This window comes from Oncorhynchus masou, chromosome 25 (assembly GCF_036934945.1).
Source record: "Oncorhynchus masou masou isolate Uvic2021 chromosome 25, UVic_Omas_1.1, whole genome shotgun sequence".
Classification (NCBI taxonomy): domain Eukaryota; kingdom Metazoa; phylum Chordata; class Actinopteri; order Salmoniformes; family Salmonidae; genus Oncorhynchus; species Oncorhynchus masou.
The window spans coordinates 33,610,977-33,635,247 of record NC_088236.1 but is presented as its reverse complement, the minus strand read 5'-3'; the positions used below and the strand labels follow the sequence as shown (position 1 = coordinate 33,635,247).

Genomic DNA, 24,271 nt, shown 5'->3' with positions numbered 1-24,271 from the left:
GAGTGCAAGTCAATATTATGAAGGTGTTACTGTTTTGTACACTCAGTGTATATGCCATTTAGCAGACGCTTCTAAGCAACTTAGTCATGATTGCATCAATTTTACATATGGGTGGTCCTGGGAATAGAACCCACTACCCTGGCATTACAAGCACCCTGCACTACCAACTGAGCTACAAAGAACCTGATATGCTTACCAACCAGGCTCAAAGGTTGCTGCTGCCCCCTGGGGGAATGGCGTGTGGAAGTCTAACCTGGATAGTGTTTGTCTATGTCCTCATGAATCTGTGAACACATATAGAACAGTGACTGTGATTGCCTCCCCATCGACGACCGTTCGTGAGCAGGCAAGTGGTGAGGCTGGAGGTGAGGTCTTTGCTAGTGCCCCATTGATGGGCATAGCAGCGTAGATCAGCTCCTAGCCCCTTATCAAAGATACTGGTCAGTCGCACACACACAGAGCACTGATTACATTATCAATATTGGTTATGATTAGCCTGGTGAAACCAACCTTATCGATGTGATCACCTTTCTATTTCACTTCAGATATCATAAAATGTGAAGTGAAATAGAATGGTCAACACAGCGATCAGGCTGGTTCCACCAGACTACGTAATGCTCTAAACATTATATGCATCTAGGAAGTAGTAAATAAGTAACAAATAATGTCAGTTTACATAAATTATGTTTCACAATTGGGTTATCAAATGTATCAAAGTGCTGAAGTGGCTTACCTTCTGTATTTGTACAAATGATGAGCCTGTAGAAGCTGTTTCCGCTGACAGGTGAAGGTTGCTGGCTGCATACTTGCCAAAATGTGGCTGACTGTTCCATTCATAGGAATGCTTACAGTGAGGACATGTCTTCACGATGGTGATGAGGGCCCCCTTGCTGGTCTTCTCTATGCTGCATGTTTGGCAGCAAACTGAACATCTCTCAAACAACTGCAGAAGACAATCTTATGAGGTGGTGGCAAATTGAATTTTGTTCTAAAGGACAAAGCTTTTTGCTAATGCACTTCACAACCAAAATAACTCTATATCCGTTTTATATGCTTGGCTGGGGAATTAGCCTACTAGTTTATCAAGCCAGGGATTTTTCAATGCAACTTTTCACGTAAACATTATCTGTTGTTGATGATGAAGCCGCCTGTGTTATCAGGGCAGTAACTCGGGTCACTATCAGAGGCCTCATGTCGTGTCCTTCTGATAGGAGTTGAGGGAGACTGATGTCAAAAACGACTTCCTGTTTTTCCCCAAAACACTTGAGAATGCTGTCTCTGATCAACTTTTTCGTTACCTCTATCAGAACGATCTTCTTGACCCTAACCAGTCAAGGTGGGTCACTCAACAGAGATTGCTCTTCTCTGCATCACGAAGGCTCTCCGCACTGCAAAGCTGACTCTCTCCTCATCCTCCTAGACCTATCCGCTGCCTTCGACACCACAAACCATAAGATCCTCCTCTCCCCCCTCTCATGGCTGGGCTTCTCAGGCTCTGCACACTTTTTGGATTGCATCCTACCTGGCAGGCCGCTCTGACCAGGTGACATGGAGAGGATCTATGTCCGCACCACAGACTCTCACTACTGGTGTCCCCCAGGACTTGGTTCTAGGCCCTCTCCTCTTCGCTCTATACACCAAGTAACTCGTTTCCATCATTTACTCACATGGTCTCTCCTGCAGATGACACTCAACTACTTTTATCCTTCCCCTCTTCTGACACCCATGGCAACATGCATCACTGCGTGCCTGGCAGATATCTCAGCTTGGATGTCGCCCCCACCACCTCAAGCTTTACCTCAACAAGATGGAGCTGCTCTTCCTCTCAGGGAAAGTCTGCCCGCTAAAAGTCCTCTCCATCACGGTTGACAACTCCACAGTGTCGCTCTTCCAGAGTGCAAATAACCTTGGCTTGACCCTGGACAACACCCTGTCTATCTCTGCAAACATCAAAGCAGTGACTCGCTCCTGCAGGTTCATGCTCTACAACATCCGTAGAGTACGACCCTACATCACACAGGAAGCGGAGCAGGTCTTAATCCAGGCACTTGTCATCTCTTGTCTGGACTACTGCAACTCGTTGTTGACTAGGCTCTCCGCTTGTGGCATCAAACCTCTGCAACTTATCCAAAACACTGCAAGTCCGCCTAATTTTCAAACTTCCCATGTTCTCCCATGTCACCTCGCTCCCTGCACACTCCACTGGCTTCCAGTTGAATCTCGCATTCACTAAAATACCATGGTGCATGTCTACAGAGCAGCAAGAGGAATTGCCCTTCCCTACCTTCAGGCTATGCTCAAACCTTACACGCAAAACCAAGCACTCTGCTCTACCACCTCTGTTCTCTTGGCCCTCCACCCCTACAGGAGGGCAGCTTCTGCTCAGCCCAAGCTCTTCTCTGTCTTGGCAATCCAATGATGGAACCAGGTTGAGAGTCCCTGCCCATCTTCCAAAATCACCTGAAAACCTACCTCTTCAAAGAGTATCTTAAATAATACCCCTCCTCATCTCAACCCCCCCCCCCAAAAAAAATATTAAAATATAATTCCTGAAGCAACACTTGCACTTGACTGCCCCCTTTCTAGCTCTGACTTTGCTGAGAAGTACTTTATTGGGGAAAAGTGTACTTACTATGCATGTGATATGTGGTTGTTCCACCTAGTTGTCTTAAGATGAATGCACTAGCTATAAATCACTCTGGATAAGAGAGCCTGCTAAATGACTAAAATTTAAAAATGAAACAATGGAGGTGTCACAAGGGTACTTGTGTCGCATGACACTTTTATTCTGAAGTTTTGCCTGACAAGCTGTGAAAATTGCAAGTAAACAGTGAATTCAAATATTTTGTTAGGTCGCAAACCATTTGGGTTCCAGATTGGCGCTGCGTTCTAATGTACTGCATCTCAGTGCTAGAGGCGTCACTACAGACTCTGGTTCGATTCCAGTCTGTATCACAACCGGCCATGATTGGGAGTCCCATAGGGCGGCTCACAATTGGCCCAGCGCTGTCCTGGTTAGTGTTCGGCCCGGGGTAGGCCAACATTGTAAATAAGAATTTATTCTTACATACTTGCCTAGTTAAATAAGTACCTACCTTCTGGTAGGTCCCGGCATCCATTCATGACCAGGGGATCAGTCTGACACCCAACTGTGCACTTTGTCTAACAGAAAAACAGGGTCAACAATTGTCATCATAGCTCGAGAAATAACAATATTGTTTGGAAGCTAATTCTATGCTTTACAGATGTTGACAGATTGGCTCCAGATTGGATTCGATCCAGGACGGTGACACCATACAACCTACTGTGACATGTTTTGTCATGGCCCTGGGTTGCTTTGAGTTGGTTGCTGCTAGTTAGTACACTGCTGTAGTCAGACATGAGTTGTAAGCTAGTATGACCATAGGTCCATCCAATATTTATTTGTGTCCTAGTCATGGGTTGCACCTTGGAGGCTAATGTGACTGTTTCATCTAAATTACATTAATTTACAGTGGCATGGAAATACGCTAAATTGGGCAAATAAGGGGAGCAAGGGCTCATCCACATCCCTGTCCACATGCAGCAGAAAGACATAGCTCGGCTAGCTCTGCTTCGGCACGTGGATACAGAGTCGGCCAGTCTCGGGCTGCCTGGGTGCACTGGGGCAGAATAACACCCTGGCTGTGCACTCCATCCAAGTCGGTCAGACTTCCATCCATTCTTTTACATAAAACGTTGCATGACTCCTCAATGGAAGATCAGCTGCAATCACCATGGTTGACTGTGAAAGATGAGAGGCAATTTTAACAGGGGAAATGCCAGATGGTGTGTGATTAGTGGAGGAGCCACTGACAGACATAGAATAAATAACAAGGTTAGATAAATAGACTCTTAAACATGACCCTAGGCAACACATTGACTAAGGTTTCAATGGTGAACTCTTTTGGCATAGAGGAACTACATCACTGCCTCAGTCGATAAGAACATATAATAATACATCTGGGGGCTCTCCCAAAAAATCTCGAGGCAGACATGCCAGAATGCCGCGATTGAAAACCAAAGTTTGCAAGCAAAGCCTTTGCAGCGGTTTTAGTTAAGGTAGTTGATGCAAACTAGCCACTTGCGAAATGCACACATTAAAAATAACCTCTGTGATCTCCATCTTGCTAGCTACTATTTAGTATTTTATTCAAGCAGATAAAGTAGTGACGTAGGCAGTGACGTATTTCCTCTATGCCTAAAGAGTCATTGAAACCAGACCCTAGTCACTCTGTTGCCTACGGTCAGGTTTTTGAAACTCTTAGATAAATGCTGGTACTGTTAAATGTCTCCTCCATATTGATCAATGCTAATCTACTCAGGGGGAAATGTCATTAGCATGCTTAGTGCTCACCTGCAATCAATAACACAGGGACATAGCCAAGTATCCCTGCCAACTGGACAACAACAAGGGAAAGTAGCTAAATAGCCTTGTCTACAACACTGTTTATAGCCATCCACCATGATGACAGATTACAGCGTGTTGGTAGAAAGCTGCCAGTCATGTACAGTATATCTCCAGGTTGCCTCACTAACTATGACATAAAGTCACTGGTCTACTGGTTTAGGCTATTTTCATGTGAGTAAGCACAATTATCCTGAAAGGCCTAGGAGCTAGGCTACATGTCCATGCACAACTGCACATATGCTAGTGAGTTAGCCAGGGTCACATCAAACTAGAGAAAGATGCTTCACATTTAGTTAGATTGGGATCATCCTGCCCAATTACTAGTCAATGGTTAGTTACTAAGCAACTGATTGAATCTAAAGGCCTGTGTGTTTTTGCACTAGCCTGTTTTTGCACGAGTCCCCCAATGAATATACAGTACTGAAACGATTTTCCTCTCACAGAGACAATGGGAATTTCACAAATGAGTTAGACAAAATCTATTTCACTTGAAATGGGTCATATTGGGATTATGATGTGCTTTGTATTACCTGCCCGCTGAACGGCAATTCGACTTGATTCCTCATTGTTCTTCAATAAGCTTTCGTTTCCTCTGCATATCTCCACATCTGGATATGCAAATAGGAGGATTATGGCCTTCTCTTCAAAAATGTCTCAGCCCATCTTTAGAGATTCTCTGTCGGTCTGTCCTATTCTAGGTTATGCAGGAGTGTGCTTTATCTGAGAGGCAGATTAAAAATATGAGTTTCAGAGTGAGGAGCCAAAGGAAGGAGTGAGTGTAGGGAGGATCTGTCCTGGCTTCATTCTTCATTCCTCTTAGTCTGGCCTTCATTACAGCAGATCCTCATCAGGACCAGTCTGTGTCTGTTGTCAATCACATGGGAAGTTATGGGAACTCACAAAAGACCTGTCTATCTACATCGCTGTCTAACACTGGGTCAGACGTCATGTGGATGCACATTTTAGTCCACCAAACTGATAATATCCCCATGCTTTTACCAGAGAGCGATGGAGAGAGAAATATACACCTTAAACTAGCCTACCCATCTCTGATTCCTTCTTCAAATCTCCTTCTCCCTCTCCGTCTCCCTCTCTGTACAGACCCATTAAAGGCTTGTTATTTTACTCTGATAACACTGTTTCTTTATTGAGTTGTACAACGAGACTGTCTACCTTTGAGTGACGAGGCTTGAAATTGGTTCTATAAATAGCTGTGGTGTTATGTCATTCTGGACATATCATCTCATCTCTAGAGGCTAGAAGCTCACAGATTGATTTATCATTTATGCACATTATCAAAAGACAAGAAAGTCATTTGATTTTAATTAAACTCCCTCTGCCTATTACATTTGATTAGAAACATTATCTTATCTGCTAGCAAGATAAATAGCTTTGGGTTAAACCTTTTTATACAACATGCTGTTTTAAACTAGATCAATGCTGCTTGCCTGTTAAGAGCTGCGTCTGAAGCTCAGTGTTATTGAACAATTTCATATTATATTCAATAGGCTAATTGTATCCCTATCATGTGTTCTATTTGCCTTCCTCTCTCATCATTATCATCATCTCCTGCAGGTACAAAGGCTTTATTAAGGACTGTCCAAGTGGTCAGCTGGATGCGGTGGGCTTTCAGAAGATCTACAAGCAGTTCTTCCCTTTTGGTGACCCCACCAAGTTTGCTTCTTTTGTCTTCAACGTCTTTGATGAAAACAAGGTTTAAATGTTTTTATTATTTGTACCTCCATACAATTACATGTGCTTTTTCTGTGATTTGAATTACATTTCAGTCACTGTCATGTTAGGGGAGTAAATGCATACATACTGTATAGTGAAAAGGTTTAGGATGCTCTTTCTGGTAGATGGGTGAGATTACTCCGTGATGATCTAACAGTTTCCAGTCTCTGTGGTGCCTTGAGGGTCATAGCACTGTGTAACGGTCTCTAATCAGAAGTGGAATCTGAGCGCAGAAAGGGTCCCTTTTGTGTGATCAATCAGAGGTGAGATGGGTTGACAAAGCACATGTCAGAGGTTCCTGGAAATAAGAGGGAAATGGACTTTGAACAAAGGTTTTTGTAATTCACAACAAGGCATTGCAATTCTTGTTTCATCCCCATGGTCTGCAGGCTTTGAGAGGAACCCCAAACGTTGTGTGTGTGGCTTGTTAAAGAAACATGCTAGTGCAGCCTGGCATTATGTTATCAATATTCAATATTAATCATTCATAAAGCAGCATCCTCGTTTAGCTATCAAGGTCATCTGTTGTGTTGTTAAGAGCAGCCCTCACAGGCTGGTCGATGACCCCTGGCGGCCATAGCCACACACTGGTTTGGATGTTTATGAGTTTAATTTGTGCTAAGCACCATGTAGTTAGAGAGAATGCAGTGAGTGGTTCTAATAGTATTTGTAATCAGTGTAATTTTTCAGTTCAATGTCTGTTTTACAACAGCTGGCTGGCTGGCTGGCTGGTCCCTTGTCTGGTGGAGATAGAATCAGTCTGAGAGTCCGTAAAATGCTGTTGTTGTGTCTCAGATCCCATATCTCTCCTTTAGCAGGCCTGGCTCAGGTCTGGGGTATGTATCCTAGGATGTAATTTTGCCTACAACAATATCTCATGAAAATCAAATCAGAAAAGGTCTACTGGTATCTTGAAAATAAATATTTTGTTCCCCTATTCTCATTATCATGTAGTAGCAGGCATTGCTGTGTATTGTATGTAATCACAAGCGCATACAGTCAGGATGCTCGCTGCATTTTGGCAAATTTTTGGCAAATATCAAACAGCTGATTGTTTCGCAATATTACAAAATACAATCAAGGGAAAAACAAAGTTTGGAAAAACAAATGGTTTCTGTTGCAAATAGTAGATTCTAATCCATCTGTAGTTAGGCTACCAAAATATCTTACCAAAAGTATGTGGACACCTGCTCATGGAACATCTCATTTCAAAATCATGGGCGGCAGGGTAGCCTAGTGGTTGGACGAGGAACCGAAAGGTTGCAAGTTCGAATCCCGAGCTGACAAGGTACAGATCTGTTGTTCTGCCCCTGAACAGGCAGTTAACCCACTGTTCCTAGTGCATCATTGAAAATAAGAATTTGTTCTTAACTGACTTGCCTAGTTAAATAAAGGTCAAATAAATGCTGTAATAACAGCCTCCACTGTTCTGGGAAGGCTTTCCACTGAATGTTGTAACATTGCTGCGGGAACTTGCTTTCATTCAGCCACGAGAGCATTAGTGAGTTTGGGCGATTAGGCCTGGCTCACAGTCGGCATTCCAATTCATCCCAATGGTGTTCAATGGGGTTGAGGTCAGGGCTCTGTGCAGGCCAGTCAAGTTCTTCCACACCGATCTCGAAAAAACATTTCTGTATGGACCTCACTTTGTGCACGGGGGCATTGTCATGCTATAACTGTTTCCACAAAGTTAGAGGCACAGAATTATCTAGAACGTCATTGTATACTGTAAGATTTCCATTCACTGGAACTAAGGGTCCTAGCCCGAACCATGAAAAACAGCCTCAGACCATTATTTCTCCTCCGCCAAACTTTACGGTTGGCACTTTGTATTGGGACATGTGGAACCAACCAAACCCAGATTTGTACATCGGACTGTCAGATGGTGAAGCATGATTCAACACTCCAGAGAACATGTTTCCACTGCTCCAGAGTCCAATGCTGCGAGCTTTACACCACTCCAGTCGACATTTTTTTCATTGCGCTTGGTGATCTTAGGCTTATGTGCGGCTGCTCGGTCATGGAAACCCATTTTATGAAGCTCCCGACGAACAGTTATTGTGCTGACATTGCTTCCAGAAGCAGTTTGAAACTCGGTAGTGAGTGTTGCAACCGACGACTGATGTTTTTACGCGCTACGCGCTTCAGCACTCGGCAATCCCGTTCTGTGAGCTTGTGTGGCCTACCACTTTGCGGCTGAACCGTTGTTGCTCCTAGACGTTTCCACTTCACAATAACAGCACTTACAGTTGAACGAGGCAGCTTTAACAGGGCAGAAATTTTACGAACTGACTTGTTGGAAAGGTGGCATCCTATGACGGTGCCACGTTGAATGTCACTGAGCTCTTCAGTAAGGCCATTCTACTGACAGTGTTTGTCTATAGAGATTGCATGGTGAGCTCGATTTTAGACACCTGTCAGCAACAGGTGTGGCTGAAACAGCCGAATCCACTAATTTGAAGGGGTGTCCACATACTTTTATATATATATATAATGTACCTGGCAGCATGCATCCATCTTACTAATGACCAGAGTTGACATACTTTAGCCTCGGGAGAGCCAGGTGCAGAGCAGAAATTGGCAGCAGACATGGAGCACAATTTTGCCCCACTTTTCAGCAGTAGACCAAACAAAGTGTTTAATGGAGTTAGTGTGAAAGAAGATATTTGTCTTGTGTCTAACCCCCCCCCCCCCTCTCTCTCTCTTTCTCTCTCTCTCTCTCTGTGTGTGTGTGTGTTATTGAATAGGATGGACACATAGAGTTTTCAGAGTTCATCCAGGCCCTGTCGGTGACTTCGCGGGGGACACTGGATGAGAAGCTCAGATGTAAGGAGAGATAACCCCTTCAGGCAGTGCACGTTGACATTTCAGTGACAGGACCTGAGTCTTTGTGATCGTATTGTTATGCATGTACAGAACAAAAAGACAGGCTCACAGAAGACTACAAATAAGAGATTTTGAAGTATTGTTTCGATGGTGTTGCCTACGATGTGGGCCCTGGGTTTGGATTACATTTAGAAAATATTTGGGAGAAATAGTTCTGACTCTGTGGGGGTTCATTCCATCTCAAAACTCTCATCCCACTCCACTCCCCCACATACAGCCACTCATGTTTAATACCTGAGTAAAAGGTCAAGGCTACATACATTCATCCATCCCCATCTACCTGTACACAATCCCAAAACTACTTTATTTACAATCAGTATTGGGCCTTCAACATCTGTTTTTGTGTGTGCTGTATTTAGGGGCTTTCAAATTGTATGATCTTGATAACGATGGCTACGTCACACGAGATGAGATGCTAAACATCGTAGATGCCATATATCTGATGGTGGTAAGTTATACAATACCAAAATGTTCCAGTGTCAAAAAGGCTAATGGTAGAATTCACATACAGTATTTTACATTGACCTGAAATATTGCAAGACAATATATTTGCCTTTGTGTTCCAGGGGAACACTGTAGAGTTACCAGAAGAAGAGAATACACCTGAGAAGAGAGTGGACCGTATTTTTTCCATGATGGACAAGGTATACCTCTATTCCACAAATAAAACACTGTAGTAACCCAAAACCACCACCATGGGTTAATTATGTAACTATTTGTTGATAGCTATTTTGCTCTTACTTGTACAACTTATAGATCAATTTGTTTCTCAAGTCAGTGGCAGTACTATTGTAATGAGCTGACTAGCAACTCCACAGAAAATACCATGTGTATTGTGTTCCTACCGTGTCCCTGTGCTGTAGTGCAGTGAGGCGGGCCGTCTAGAGTTTAGACCTCTTGGCCGTAGCCATCCCAGCATCACTAACAATTCCTGCAGTCTATAAACACCACAGATACCCCCTCCACCACCACAGCCCAGTACTAATGCCCACTCAGCTCACTCAGGCCCTCCTCGTCCTTGGCTCAGTGAAAGATGAGATGGAGCCTGCCTGGGCATGTTTGTCAGTTCCATACCCAGTGCAAGGATCAGCCGATAGGACTGGCTTCAGAGCACAGCATCAGTTGCTCAGTCATTTGTATGGGAGGAGGGAAGTGAGCTGACCATTCAAGTGCACTGAACTAGATCAGCCAAGCCATGTAGAAAAGGCCCTTGTATATTACATTAATGGGGACGGAGTGGCACAGAGGTCTAAGGCATTGCATCGCAGTGCTAGAGGCGTCACTACAGACACAGGTTCGATCCCGGGCTGTATGACAACCGGCCGTGATCGGGAGTCCCATAGAACGCCGCGCAATTGGCCCAGCGCCGTCCGGGTTAGGGGAGGGCTTGGCCGGGCTAGGCCGTCATTGTAAATAATAGTTTGTTCTTAACTGACTTGCCTAGTTAAATAGAGGTTAAATAAAAAATAAAAACAATTACTCATGATTTGTTTGCCCCCTGCTGGTAAGATAGAGTAAAAGCGTCCTGATCTGCAATGGAGATGCTGTTCCGTTGTGCTATATCTTCTCCTGTGTTCTTATTCCAGAATGCTGATGGCAAGTTGACCCTGCAGGAGTTTCAGGAGGGTTCCAAGGCAGACCCCTCCATTGTGCAGGCACTGTCACTGTACGATGGGCTGGTATAGGGCCTAAAGTGTTTAAAGGTGAGTGGAGCAGTGATCATGCAGCATTGAATTCAATACCCAAGTATTGGAAATGTCATAAGGTTGTACATACTGTATCATATAATCAAAATCATGTTTTATAATAAGAGAAACAAGGAATTGTGTGGTCAATTGATCTGAGGATGACAATGTGTGTTATTGAGAATACTACAGTGTACAAAGTGCAGTATACTAGTGTAGCCTAGTGGTTAGAGCATTGCACTAGTAACTGAAAGGTTGCAAGTTCAAATCCCTGAGCTGACAAGGTACAAAATCTGTCGTTCTGCTCCTGAACAGGCAGTTAACCCACTGTTCCTAGGCTGTCATCGAAAATTAGAATTTGTTCTTAACTGACTTGCCTAGTAAAATAAAAATAGTGTAGAGATCAGAGGCTCGGTCTGAAAACAATGCAAAATCACCATTGTCAGACCACAGTTTGTCCTCATGTATTATTAAAGTGCCCTCTGCTGATTGCTGGCAATGAAACAGCCATGCAGTGCTCAGAGAGGAGAAGGGCAGTTAGCTGGTCTATCCTCCCGCCTGTCTAATGTATTCCACAGCCCATTATTGCTCTAGCTGACATCCTGCTCAACATGTGATAGAGTGTGTTTCAGCTCAATATAGACACTTACATGGGACAGCTTGGGTTTAAAGTAGCACTGCATTTACTTGTTAGTTTTGTGTCTCTTTTGTCAATAGGATCTTGCACTATTTGTGTCTATGTCTGATTTCATTGTCACATTGAACTCATTGGTGATTATTATTACAGATTCGCAGATGAGTCCAACATGGTGCCATCACACCTGCTATGAGAAAAAGCATCTACACGCATCAACATCCCTCCATGCACCATCCAGAAGGAGACGTGGGGTGAGGAGAAGGGCAAGGACTTGTGTAATACTGCTGCTGTCAATTGCACATATTCATCTGCACTCTAAGCATTGAAAACAACTCTGAGCCCTCTGATATACAAAAATGTAAAATAAAAAAGGACAAGAGGGGAATATACACTGAACTTATACATACAAGCAAGGCAGTTGTTTTTCCTTGTGGACTATACTGGAGGATAACCCTTGAGGTGTGTGTGAACTGTGAACTGCGCTCAACAGAGTCAGTGTGGTGTGACTGACACGTGGAGAGCTGTCACATGGCTATCTGAAAGACTACAGCAGGAGACATCAGCAGGCACTGATTGTTTTTGAGAGTGTTGAGGGAGATCAACTTATTTGTAAATCCATGTATATAGGATATACTATAAAATAGTCTTGTTATTATGTGTTGCTTTGCTGCGTTTGTTGGAGTGCTCTTCATTAACATGAAATTAAGCTTAATCGTTTTTGAATCAGTTTTAATTAATGGAATGGTTTGTTTCATCCTGCTTCCTGCACAAACCGCTTCCTTGGTTATCTTTCATATTTTTATTTGAGGAGTAAGTGGTCAGGGAGGGGCTTTCATTTGTAAGGCTTAATTTATTATGTTTGGGTTATGTGCCTCCTATTGTGTTGGATGTATGTTCCGTTTCCCATCAGCACTCCTGTCAAGGCACTGTAATGTCTCAATGCCACATTCTAAATGACATGATCAAACAACACAGTGTAATTCCTCACAGTTGACATATCTCAACTGAGGCTCATTATTCCCTTTGACGTCGTCTTACTCCATCCACCCTGTGTATACACAAGGCTTCAGCCATTGAGAACAAACAGACATACATTCTCGTTGTAAAGATTTTTGCAGGCTGTCTGTTTGAGCCTGTCCTTTTTGTGTCTGTCCTGTGTGTTCAACAGAAGCCATAAATCCCAGCATGTGATGATGCCTTTCCCGTTCAGTCTCGGGTCATTTCAGTCTTACCATTAGGCATTTGTCAGCTTCACTGATTTAGCCTTACTCAAGTGATAAAGATAATTTCCCCCTGTGCTGTCATTTACATTGAACAACACAGAGCACAGAGTAAAATGCATTTTAAAGCTGCAATATGTAACTTTCTGGGCGACCTGACCAAATTCACATAGAAAGTGAGTTATAGACCTGTTATTCCCATTGAAATTAAGTCTAAGAAGCTGTACACCTGTTCTATGTGTGCTATTTCTATTCTTCCCATAGTTTTTGCATCTTTTACTTTTGGTTTTGTACACCATCTTCAAACACCTGAAAATACAATATTTTGGGTTATTGAAAATATATTTTACAGCAGTTAAGATGGTATGATGATTCTCTACACTATACTTGTTTGTTTTGTTGCATAAACTGAAATTAGGCAAACTATTTCAATTTTAGCAACCAGGAAATGTCGGAGTGATTTCTGCAGTGGACTTTTAAATGGCTGCCTTTACATTCTGTGATTGAAATTCTGTTTTTGAAAATTCAACCTCAAAGCTCTCTAAACTCAACTTGTTTCCGAAATGTGTCTCAGTTCCCTCAAATACCCTTTTATTCAAAATGGATACAGGAGCAGAACTCAGCCAGAAAGTGGTTGAAGTAATTGTTCAATGGAGATTCAGACTTTTGTTAAACTTAAACATGAATTACCCTGTTATAATGAATTAAGGAATACATTGACTGTAACTTGTTCATTAAACAGTGATTTAAGACAGTTCATACTGTAGATATGAGTAAAGACAGGCCTTAGTGTTGCTTTCCACTTCAAATCCATAATCTACTGCTCCACCATAGGTTCGCAATGTAAGTTTTTATGTCCTTACCTAACTTCAAGTATTCCTACAGCAGACTAGCACACTTAGAAGAGACCATTAAGAAGTAGTGAGATTTCCTTGGTGTCTGATATGTGCCATCCCTGTGCGGTTGAAAAACTCACAGTGGCTGGGTAGAGGCTAGCCAGGCCCTCAGCAAGATCCACTGGGCCATTAATCTGTTTAACATTGTCTGTCCATTCTTATCCAACTGGTCTGGATTCAGGAGATATAAGAGCCATTAGAACTGGAGTTACTACATGCCAAAGGAGGACCCAAGTGGGCCAAGCTTATACAGTAAGTCTAAATAGTGACCTGGTAGGTTTAGAAGGAGAACATTTCTTTATCATTGCAGTAAACATCTTTAATTCATTGTGTTCTGTCATTGGTGTTGCAGCAGCATCCCATAAAATGTATTTCATTCTCTTTGATATGCTTTTCTTGGGTAAGCAGAATTGTGGAATAGGAGACTGAAATCATGATTCCTTTAGGCACAAAATTGTGACTCTAAAATCTCAATTTCTTGAGGAAAGGTTAAACATTTAACCTGTCTCTGACACCAATGGTTATTTTTTGGGGTCATTAAAATATTTTCATTCTTGCAAACCCTTTCCTTCCTCTTGTATGGTTGCCTTCTCTCCTCGCCAAACGTCCGATATGCTGCATCAATCTCTTGGCTTGCATGGCTTGATACTTCTTTGCGCTCAAATAAAACTCAGTAAGAAATCTTAAAATAGATAAATCCCTGAGAGCGACTGCCTCACCATGTGATGTAATCGAAGTATCCGTTCTTATCAGGATCTGTAATCCGACGAGAAAGGGATGCTTGGCTTCCTCAGCCTTTCCTCTGAAGAAGCATCTGGCATTTCTGTCTCATGTCAAGCCACTGACTCCATTTATGCACCAGCGGGATATATTTATATATACATATATTTTGGTGTCTTTTTTTCCATTGACAACTAATCTCATGCTATTCTACACATGTTGCAATGAGGCGGAGAGAATTTGTCACTTTAAAGCTAATTTCCTGCAATTCTACACATATTGCCATTGGGGCAGAGAGGAAAACATGCCGTTTTATACAGTAGCTAAACTCATACTATTCTATACATTTTGGAATGAGGCTAGGGGATTTATCATTTTTAAAGCTAATTTCCGGCTATTCTACATGTTTTTGCAATGCTGCTGAGAGACAAGGTTGCAGTTTTACAACTGATTTCCTCTAATTCTATTTTTTTTTTTACATGGCTTATGATGTGTTCATATCTTACCTGGGAAGGGGCGAGCAACCATAGAGATCCTATTAAATTACTAGAAGGGCTATGTTATAAACCTTCAAATTTCCAAATGGGGTGAAAATGGCAGCCATATTGGTCAGGGAGAAATCCAAACCAGTCTTTTTGGAATTAATGGCATTAGAGGCATCATCCTGATTTTTCCTACGCAGGAAAATCAAACAAAGGCATGTGATGTATCAGAAATGGTGTAATTTAATGAATGTTAACCTACAATATTGTCCTATAATCCTAAATACAGTTTATACAGGTTTTGTACACATTTTCTGTATATATACCCTCTAAAATATATGTAAACATACCATAAATGTCTAAAACCATAAATGTTTCTTGGAAAGCTGAGAGTGCTATTATATGATACAATACCAGTGCTTGTTGCATTTACAACATTTTAAATCCTATCTACTGATTTCAGTCAGTGTATGGCTGTAGATTGATTGCATTGTTTGAATGGAATATGGGCATATTAGCAGTTAACTTGTCAAATTAAACAAATTATTCCTCTGGCTGGCTAGCAAGCTAATAAACATACAGTGCAGATACATTCTTCAAATTAATTATTTTACACACCATGGTTGACCAACTCCCTGATTATGTTATAATATTTGTGTATATATATATTTTTTTGGGGGGGTGGCACAGAGCCTGTGCCTCCCCCTTTTTAGGGGATGCAAGGTGCGTGATATGCCAGCTAAACATAAACACTGCTGTTATAATAAAGCTCAAGCCATTTCGACAATGCTGAGTCGTGAAAACAATTCTTCTCCACTGTAAAATTGCTTAAAAGTTGAGCACAATTGCAACTGTAGCTTGGCATAAGGTTGACCGGATCCAGCCATGAGTACCCGGCCAGGAGAATGTGGACGGGGTTGGGCTGGAAGTGATTGCCGGGTCAAGTTACACAAAAAATATGCTTGTTCCTACTCAGGACCCTTTTAACACCCATCCCTGCCACCGTTCCGAGCGCTCAGCATACACTACCATTTCTCCAGAGGAGCTGCTTTCTTCAATCCGTCCAAACTTTAGTGCATGGATGTTACTCGGGACGAAATAACGTGCTACACCATCTAGTCTAGATCTACATGTAGGCTATTTCAGTTGAGGCACAACATTTTTCAAAGATTTTTTAGTTTGGTTGTCTTTGACAATAATTCGATTTCTATAGATACCTTTTTTGGGGGGGGGGGGGGGAGATGCGCCAAAACGTATTTTTTTATGTGTTAATGTTTTAACTGGTTTGTTACGTTTATGAAATCAAACACAGATGCAGTAAATTGAGAATGACCGCTATTATGTTGAAGTGCCTTGTCTTGGCGCTCTTTATTTGCGGGCACAAAGTCCTGCCCGACCCGCGAGTTGAGGGTGGCCAGGAGCACTTTGATTCCATGGACAGTGACAGCGCTTCAACCCTGGCATTTGTGTTCGATGTTACTGGCTCAATGTATGACGACCTCAAACAGGTGATAGATGGTGCCTCTCGGATCCTGGAAAAGACCCTCAACCGGAGGACAAGACCCATCAAAAACTTTGTCCTCGTGCCATTTCATGACCCAGGTAAAAAAAAAATTAAAAAAATGAAATGTTTCATAACCCTAATTATTTCTTACAAGAGTAAGATATTTAGCATTTTTGAAAAAGACAAATGACAATATGCCTACATTATTTACATTAAACAATTGACATTAAACAATAAGGCCTCAATCAGATCAAACATTAAAGGAACTGTCCAGTGTTTCCAGATTTCTATGAAATATGACATAATTACAATAGGAGTGATGGGCCAGCTCAACTTCAACACTTCTGTTTGACATACAAATTTAAGGTGAGTTTTTTTTAAACTGTTTATTTATTTATTTATGCTTTGGCCACAAATACAAGTATAGGCGCCCCTCTTCCACTCAACCTCTATGGGAAAGCTGGAGCTTGAAAAAAAGAGAGTGCCCTAATGGGGGAGGGTGTTTGAGCCCAGATGAGAAGCATATGCTGTCTTCTGGTGTGTAATTACCCCAATCACCCCCATCCACCCCTCTGGAAAGCCTACCGGCCCCAGTAACCATCCCTGGGTGGAAGGGCTGGATGCTGAGAAGGGAATGGTGTGCTCGGCTAGCTACACTAACGCCACACATTTGATCTGTGTCTAATTTAGTATGCCCTTGGGGACTTTGTAAGCCTCCTAAAATTGCAAAGAAACTGGGTGACAAAGAGGCATGACAGTGTCTATGTTGTATGGGCTCTTATGACCGAAGTGGGGACAAAGCCTTAAAAAGCCTGACAAAAAAAATGATAGTGGGAGAGAGAGGGATCAATAAATACTCACCAGGTAGTCTGGCAGTCTGACATGTCCACGTATTATCAATGTCTAAAAGTTATATTTGGTAGGGCAATGTGATGGCAAAGCTTGAAGCACACACACACACACACACACACACACACACACACACACACACACACACACACACACACACACACACACACACACACACACACACACACACACACACACACACACACACACACACACACACACACACACAAAAAAAACACCCACACTGCCCCTAACCCAATCTACGGGCCTCTCCCTCACAGAGTGAACTGTTCTATATGGCAAGCTATTCTATATGACAGACAATATATTCTCTGTGTGTTGATTAATGTTTACTCCTCCATCGACCAGCCCCTGAAGGATTCCAAATAAGTGTCAGATATTAGCAGGCTGTTATTAGTCACGTTGGGGTCCACTGCAGTATGAGAGGGGCTCAGGTCACAGAGAGTGCCGACTTCAGCACTAAACACAACTAATGATTCCTCCGTTATCATGGGCATTTTGAAGATGGCACAATACCACCACAGACATGCTATATTTAAGCAATAAGGCACAAGAGGGTGTGGTATATGGCCAATATACCATGGCTAAGGTCTGTTCTTAAGCACGACAAAGCGGGGTGCCTGGATACAGCTGTTAGCCGTGGTATAGCCATATACCACAAACCCCTGGGTTACCTTATTGCTGTTATAAACTTAAATTCAGTTTTGGTCATAGCTGTGGTATACCTTGCCTTTCAGCCAATCAGCATTCATGGCTCAAACCACCTCGTTTAAAATATAGCATCTAGCATGTACTGTATGTGATACTTAATTGTCCACCAGTAATGATTTAGGGGACTAGACATTATTTCTGGCATAGTCCCTCAGATCCTCAAAAAGTTATATAGCTGCACCATCAAGAGCGTCTTGACTGGTTGCATCCCCGTTTGGTATGGCAAATGCATCGCCCTTGACCGCAAAGCGCTACAGAGGCTTGTGCGGACAGCCCAATACATTACTGGGCTCCCTGCCATCCAGGACCTTAAGGCTCGAAACATTTCCTAAACATTTCCTAAAACTCCAGCCACCAAAGCCATAGACTGTTCACTCTGCTACCATCCGGCAAATGGTACCTGAGCATTGCCTCAGACCAACAGGCTTTGAGACAGCTTCTACCCCCAAGCCATAAAACTGTTAAATAGCCAGTGCCTATAGTAAATTAATGGTACCCAAACTATCTGCAATGGTTCTATCTTGCACTGACCCTACGCAAATGTCATGTCGTGTGTATAGGTGGCAGGGAAGTCAGGCGCAGGAGAATCGAACTTGGTATCAATGCAGTAGTTTAATAACGTAACAAAAACACAGCTCCAAAACCAGAGTACATAAAAGCAAAGTGGGTACGTGTCACGCCTTGGTCTTAGTATTTTGTGTTTTAGACAATTAGTTGGTCAGGCCAGGGTGTGACATGGGTTTATGTTATTGTGTTGTCGTATTGGGGTTTTTGTAGGCATTGGGATTGTGGTTGATTAGGGGTGTGTTTAGTTTAGGTTTGGCTGCCTGAGGCGGTTCTCAATCAGAGTCAGGTGATTCTTGTTGTCTCTGATGGGGAACCGTATTTAGGTAGCCTGGGTTTCACTGTGTATTTCGTGGGTGATTGTTCCTGTCTCTGTGTAGTGTTCACCAGATAGGCTGTAATAGGTTTCACGTTCCGTTTGTTGTTTTTTTGTATTTATTAGTTATTTCATTATCGTTCCGCTTTTCTTCATTAAAGACATGAGTAACCACCACGCTGCATTTCGGTCCGACTCTCATTCAACAAACGAAGAACGCCGTTACAGTACGAGGACCCATCGCGCACGAATACAACCTTCACGAACATGAAAAAACAAACCATCTCTGACAAGGGGAAACAGAGGGTTAAATACACAACAGGTAATGAATGGGATTGGAGCCAGGTGTGTATGGAAACAGACAAAACCAATGGAAAATGAAAAATGGATCAATGATGGCTAGAAGACCGGTGACGTCAACCGCCGAGCAACGCCCGAACAAAGAGAGGCATCGACTTCGCAGAAGTCGTGACAGTACCCCGCCCCCGACTCGCGGCTCCAGCAGCGTGTCGACACCGGCCTCGGGGACGACCTGGAGGACGAGGCACAGGGTGATCCGGATGGAGACGGTGGAACTCTCGCAGCAGGGAAGGATCTAACACGTCCTCCACCGGAACCCAGCATCTCTCCTCCGGACCGTACCCCTCCCAGTCCACGAGGTACTGAAGGCCCCTCGCCCGACGTCTCGAATCCAGGATGGATCGAACGGAGTACGCCGGGACCCCCTCGATGTCAAGAGGGGGCGGAGGAACCTCCTGTACCTCAGCCTCCTGGAGCGGGCCAGCCACCACCGGCCTGATGAGAGACACATGGAACGGAGGTGTTAATGCGGTAATTGGGGGGAAGCTGTAACCTATAACATACCTAGTTCACTCTCCTCGGGACTTTAAACGAACCCACAAACCGCAGACCCAGCTTCCGACAGAGCAGGCGGAGGGTCAGGTTACTGGTCGAGAGCCAGACCCTGTCCCTCGGTGTGAACACCGGGGCCTAACTGTGGTGACGGTCTGCGCCAACTTTCTGGCTCAGTACGGCTCGCTGAAGGTGGACGGCGTCCCATGTTTCCTCTGCACACCGGAACCAATCGTCCACCGCAGGAGCCTCGGTCTGACTCAGATTCCAAGGAGCCAGAACCGGCTGATAACCTAATACACATTGAAAGGGAGAAAGGTTAGTGGAGGAGTGGCGGAGCAAGTTCTGGGCCATCTCTGCCCGATCCTGGCAATAGGACCTCAGAAACCTACCCATCCTGGTTAACTCTCCACTTGCCCATTACTCTCGGGGTGAAAACCTTAGGTAAGGCTGACCGAGGCCGAGACCCCAGACGTTCCATGAACGCCTTCCAGACCATTGACATGAACTGAGGACCCCGATCAGACAAAATATCCTCAGGCACCCCATAGTGGCGGAAGACGTGTGTAAACAGGGCCTCTGCAGTTTGTAGGGCCGTAGTGAGACCGGGCAAAGGGAGGAGACAACAGGACTTAGGGAAATGATCCACAATGACCAGGATCGTGGTGTTACCCTGTGAAGGTGGAATATCGGTTCATAAATCCACCGACAGGTGCGACCAAGGCCGCTGTGGAACAGGTATGAGTTGTAACTTACCTCTGGGCAGGTGTCTAGGAGCCTTGCGCTGGGCACACACTGAGCAGGAGGAAACATAAACCCTCACATCCTTAAAGTGGGGCACCAGTACCTCCCACTAAGTGCACCGTCCGACCAATCCCAGGATGACCAGAGGAGGGTAACGTGTGGGCCCAATAGAACAGCCGGTCGCGGACAGCAGATGGAACGTACAGACGCCCAGCTGGACACTGAGGTGGAGCGGGCTCTGCACGTGACGCCCGCTCAATGTCCGTGTCCAGCTCCCACACTACCGGAGCCACCAAACAAGAGGCTGGGAGTATGGGAGTGAAATCCAAGGTCCGCTACTCTGTCATACAGCCGAGACAGCTCGTTTGCCATAACGTTCTGGGAGCCTGGTCTGTAAGAGAGGGTAAACACAAAACGGGTGAAAAACATGGCCCACCTTGCCTGGCGAGGATTCAGTCTCCTCGCCTCCCGGATGTACTCCAGATTGTGGTGGTCAGTCCAGATGAGAAAAGGGTGTTTAGCCCCCTCAAGCCAATGTCTCCACGCCTTCAAAGCCCTGATGACAGCTAACAACTCCCGGCCCCCCACATCATAGTTTCGTTCCGCCGAGCTGAGCTCCTTAGAGAAGAAGGCACAGGGGTGGAGCTTCGGTGGCGTACCTGAGCGCTGAGAGAGTACAGCTCCTATCCCAGCCTCGGACGCGTCCACCTCCACTATGAAATGAAGGACTGAATGTACCCCTGACGCAGGGATTCAGAGACATATGTCTCCATAGCCACCGTCTCCGCTTGTGACAGGGATACACAATCGAGAGCATCCTGGCGGGCTGCAACTGCTCCGCCCTCAACCGTAAGGCTCTCCAGAGGGTAGTGAGGTCTGCACAACGCATCACCGGGGGCAAACTACCTGCCCTCCAGGACACCTACACCACCCGATGTTACAGGAAGGCCATAAAGATCATCAAGGACATCAACCACCCGAGCCACTGCCTGTTCACCCCGCTATCATCCAGAAGGTGAGGTCAGTACAGGTGCATCAAAGCTGGGATCGAGAGACTGAAAAACAGCTTCTATCTCAAGGCCATCAGACTGTTAAACAGCCACCACTAACATTGAGTGGCTGCTGCCAACACACTGACACTGACTCAACTCCAGCCACTTTAATAATGGGAATTGATGGGAAATGATGTAAATATATCACTAGCCACTTTAAACAATGCATACGTATATACTGTACTCTATATCATCGACTGCATCCTTATGTAATACATGTGTCACTAGCCACTTTAACTATGCCACTTTGTTTACATACTCATCTCATATGTATATACTGTACTCGATACCATCTACTGTATCTTGCCTATGCTGCTCTGTACCATCACTCATTCATATATCCTTATGTACATATTCTTTATCCCCTTACACTGTGTATAAGACAGTAGTTTAGGAATTGTTAGTTAGATTACTTGTTGGTTATTACTGCATTGTCGGAACTAGAAGCACAAGCATTTCGCTACACTTGCATTAACATCTGCTAACCATGTGTATGTGACAAATAAAATTTGATTTGATTTGATTTGATATTTTTGATTTGACTCCTGGGAAGCGCAGCGTCTACCAGGATATTCATCGCACAATCCCCCTGTCAATGAGGTGGTAATTGAGTTGCCTTCTTTTTACAGAAGGTAAGAGCCAAATCGTCACCATACACAAAGGAGCGGTGGCCTCCCTGATAAACCCTGACACCTAATGGTTGACTATCTAAGGAGTGAACGGGGAAGGGCACATCCACGGGAACAATGGATCCCTAAACTATGAGCTAACACTTTAATAATGAAATTCCCAGCCATGCCTGAATCTACTAGCGCCTTATGCTAGGAACGCGGGGAGAGAAAAAAATCAGGAAAAGTGACAAGACAAACATATGTGCAACAGAGGGCCCTGGGTGAGAATGGTGCCTACTCACCTGGGGTGACGCCAGAGCGCCCTGCTTGCTGCCTTGATTCCCAGAGGAACCAACCCGGCACCGACAAGCAGTGTAACCCCTGCGACCACATATAGTGCAAGAGCGGGAACCCTCCCTCCCAGCTCCATGGGTATCGGAGAGGGGGTGCGGGAGGATGGAACCACCAGACCCAGATCTGGACGTCCGCGAGTAGCAGGCAGGTTGTCCAGCCGGATGGACAGGTCCACCAGCTGGTTGAAGGGGAGGGTGGTGTCTCTGCAGGCCAGCTCCCGACGGACGTCCTCGCATAGACTACAGCGGTAATGGTCGATCAGGGCCCGGTTGCTCCATCCAGCGCCGGCAGCCAGGGTCCTAAACTCCGGGGCAAACTCCTGGGCGCTCCTCGTGTCCCGCCTCAGATGGTAGAGGTGCTCACCTGCCGATCGGCCCTCGGGTGGATGGAAACGGCGGGTGAACTCCTCAAAATGTTCCATCACCGTATCTCCCTCTCCACACACGGAGCTGGCCCACTCCACGGAGCTGGCCCACTTTACGGTGGACCGTAAACCCTGGCAGTTGGCAGCAATTCCGTCGTACCCCTGTGGCACGGATAGACGGAACCCACTGGGTTCAGGCGGGAAAGGGGCGCTCAGGATAGACCCCTGTTGTGCTGGTGGAGGCACTGGAAAAACTGTCTCTCCCAGGGGTCCATATTCTGGACAACACGATCCATGGCGGAACTTAGATGGTAAAGCTTCTCCGTATGCTCCTGGACGCGCTCCTCCATCTCCATGGCCGGGGTACCTTCTCCTGCTGACTTCATATATTGGTCAGAGTTTCTGTCACGTCATGTGTAAGGATGGCAGGGTAGTCAGGCGCAGGAGAATCGAACTTGGTATCAATGGAGTAGTTTAATAACTTAACAAAAACACAGCTCCAAAACCATAGTACATAATAAAAGCAAAGTGGGTACGAGGACCCATCGCGCACCAATACAACCTTCACGAACATGAAAAAACAAACCATCTCTGACAAGGACATGAGGGGAAACAGAGGATGAAATACACAACAGGTAATGAATGTGATTGGAAACAGGTGTGTAGGGAGACAAGACAAAACCAATGGAAAATTAAAAATGGATCAATGGTGGCTGGAAGACCGGTGACCGCCGAGCACCGCCCGAACAAGGAGAGGCATCGACTTCGGCAGAAGTCGTGACAGCAAACTATATACACAGTCACTCACACAGACTATATTGATACTCCAACACAAACACACATACATACACATTACACACACACACACTCACACTCACACACACACTTTTACACTCATCATTTGCTGCTGCTACATTAATCGTATTATTATCTATCCTGATACCTAGTTACTTTACCCTGCCTTCATGTACATATCTACCTCAAATACCTTAATATTATTATTATATATCCTGATGCCTAGATACTTTACCCTGCCTTCATGTACATATCTTCCTCAAATACCTCATACCCAAGCACATTGATCTGGTACTGGTACTCCCTGTATATAGCTTCATTCTTGTGTATTTTATTTTATTCCTCGTTTTAGTATTTTATTTTTGTGCATTGTTTGGAAGAGCTCGTAAGCAAGCATTTCAAGGTTAAGTCTACACCAGTTGTATTCAGCGCATGTGACAAATACCATTTTTATTGGATTTGAGCAGCATGAACTGCTGTTGAAATTTTAAGTGTAGTACCTCCATTTAGCTATTAACTCCAGAAATCATGGATGACTGAGGACTTTAATTACTCTATGTGGCAACTACAACATCCATTCCCCATTTTGATTATGTTCCAACAGCTAAAAAACAATAAATAAATAGGAAAGACCTATAGTTTTCATAGTAGATCATCAAGCACCCTATCATTTTTTCAGTACAACTGAGTTAGCTTTTTAATTGTATGTTAATAACATCCACATTATGCTTTCTCCTAGACATTGGCCCTGTGTCCATCACCACTGACCCAAAGAAGTTCCAGCAGGATCTGCAGGAGCTGTTTGTCCAAGTGTGTACCAGAACCAAAGCCTGATACAAATTTAT

At 44.3% G+C, this 24,271-nt stretch overlaps 2 protein-coding genes across 2 annotated transcripts in view; both read left to right on the top strand.

Moving 5' to 3' along the window:
• The window catches only part of LOC135514165 (neuronal calcium sensor 1-like), a 28,793-nt gene extending 13,317 nt beyond the window's left edge, over window positions 1-15,476 (top strand). Inside the window, exons 5-10 of the mRNA XM_064937418.1 lie at window positions 6,005-6,143; window positions 8,911-8,989; window positions 9,409-9,497; window positions 9,616-9,693; window positions 10,636-10,752; window positions 11,530-15,476. Coding sequence (XP_064793490.1) covers window positions 6,005-6,143; window positions 8,911-8,989; window positions 9,409-9,497; window positions 9,616-9,693; window positions 10,636-10,734 — 484 coding nt within the window. The 3' untranslated portion in view covers window positions 10,735-10,752; window positions 11,530-15,476. The remainder of the gene's footprint in view (window positions 1-6,004; window positions 6,144-8,910; window positions 8,990-9,408; window positions 9,498-9,615; window positions 9,694-10,635; window positions 10,753-11,529) is intronic.
• A 541-nt stretch (window positions 15,477-16,017) lies between these two features.
• LOC135514164 (hemicentin-1-like) overlaps window positions 16,018-24,271 on the top strand; it is a 74,560-nt gene continuing 66,306 nt past the window's right edge. The window contains exons 1-2 of the mRNA XM_064937417.1: window positions 16,018-16,291; window positions 24,166-24,236. Coding sequence (XP_064793489.1) covers window positions 16,018-16,291; window positions 24,166-24,236 — 345 coding nt within the window. The remainder of the gene's footprint in view (window positions 16,292-24,165; window positions 24,237-24,271) is intronic.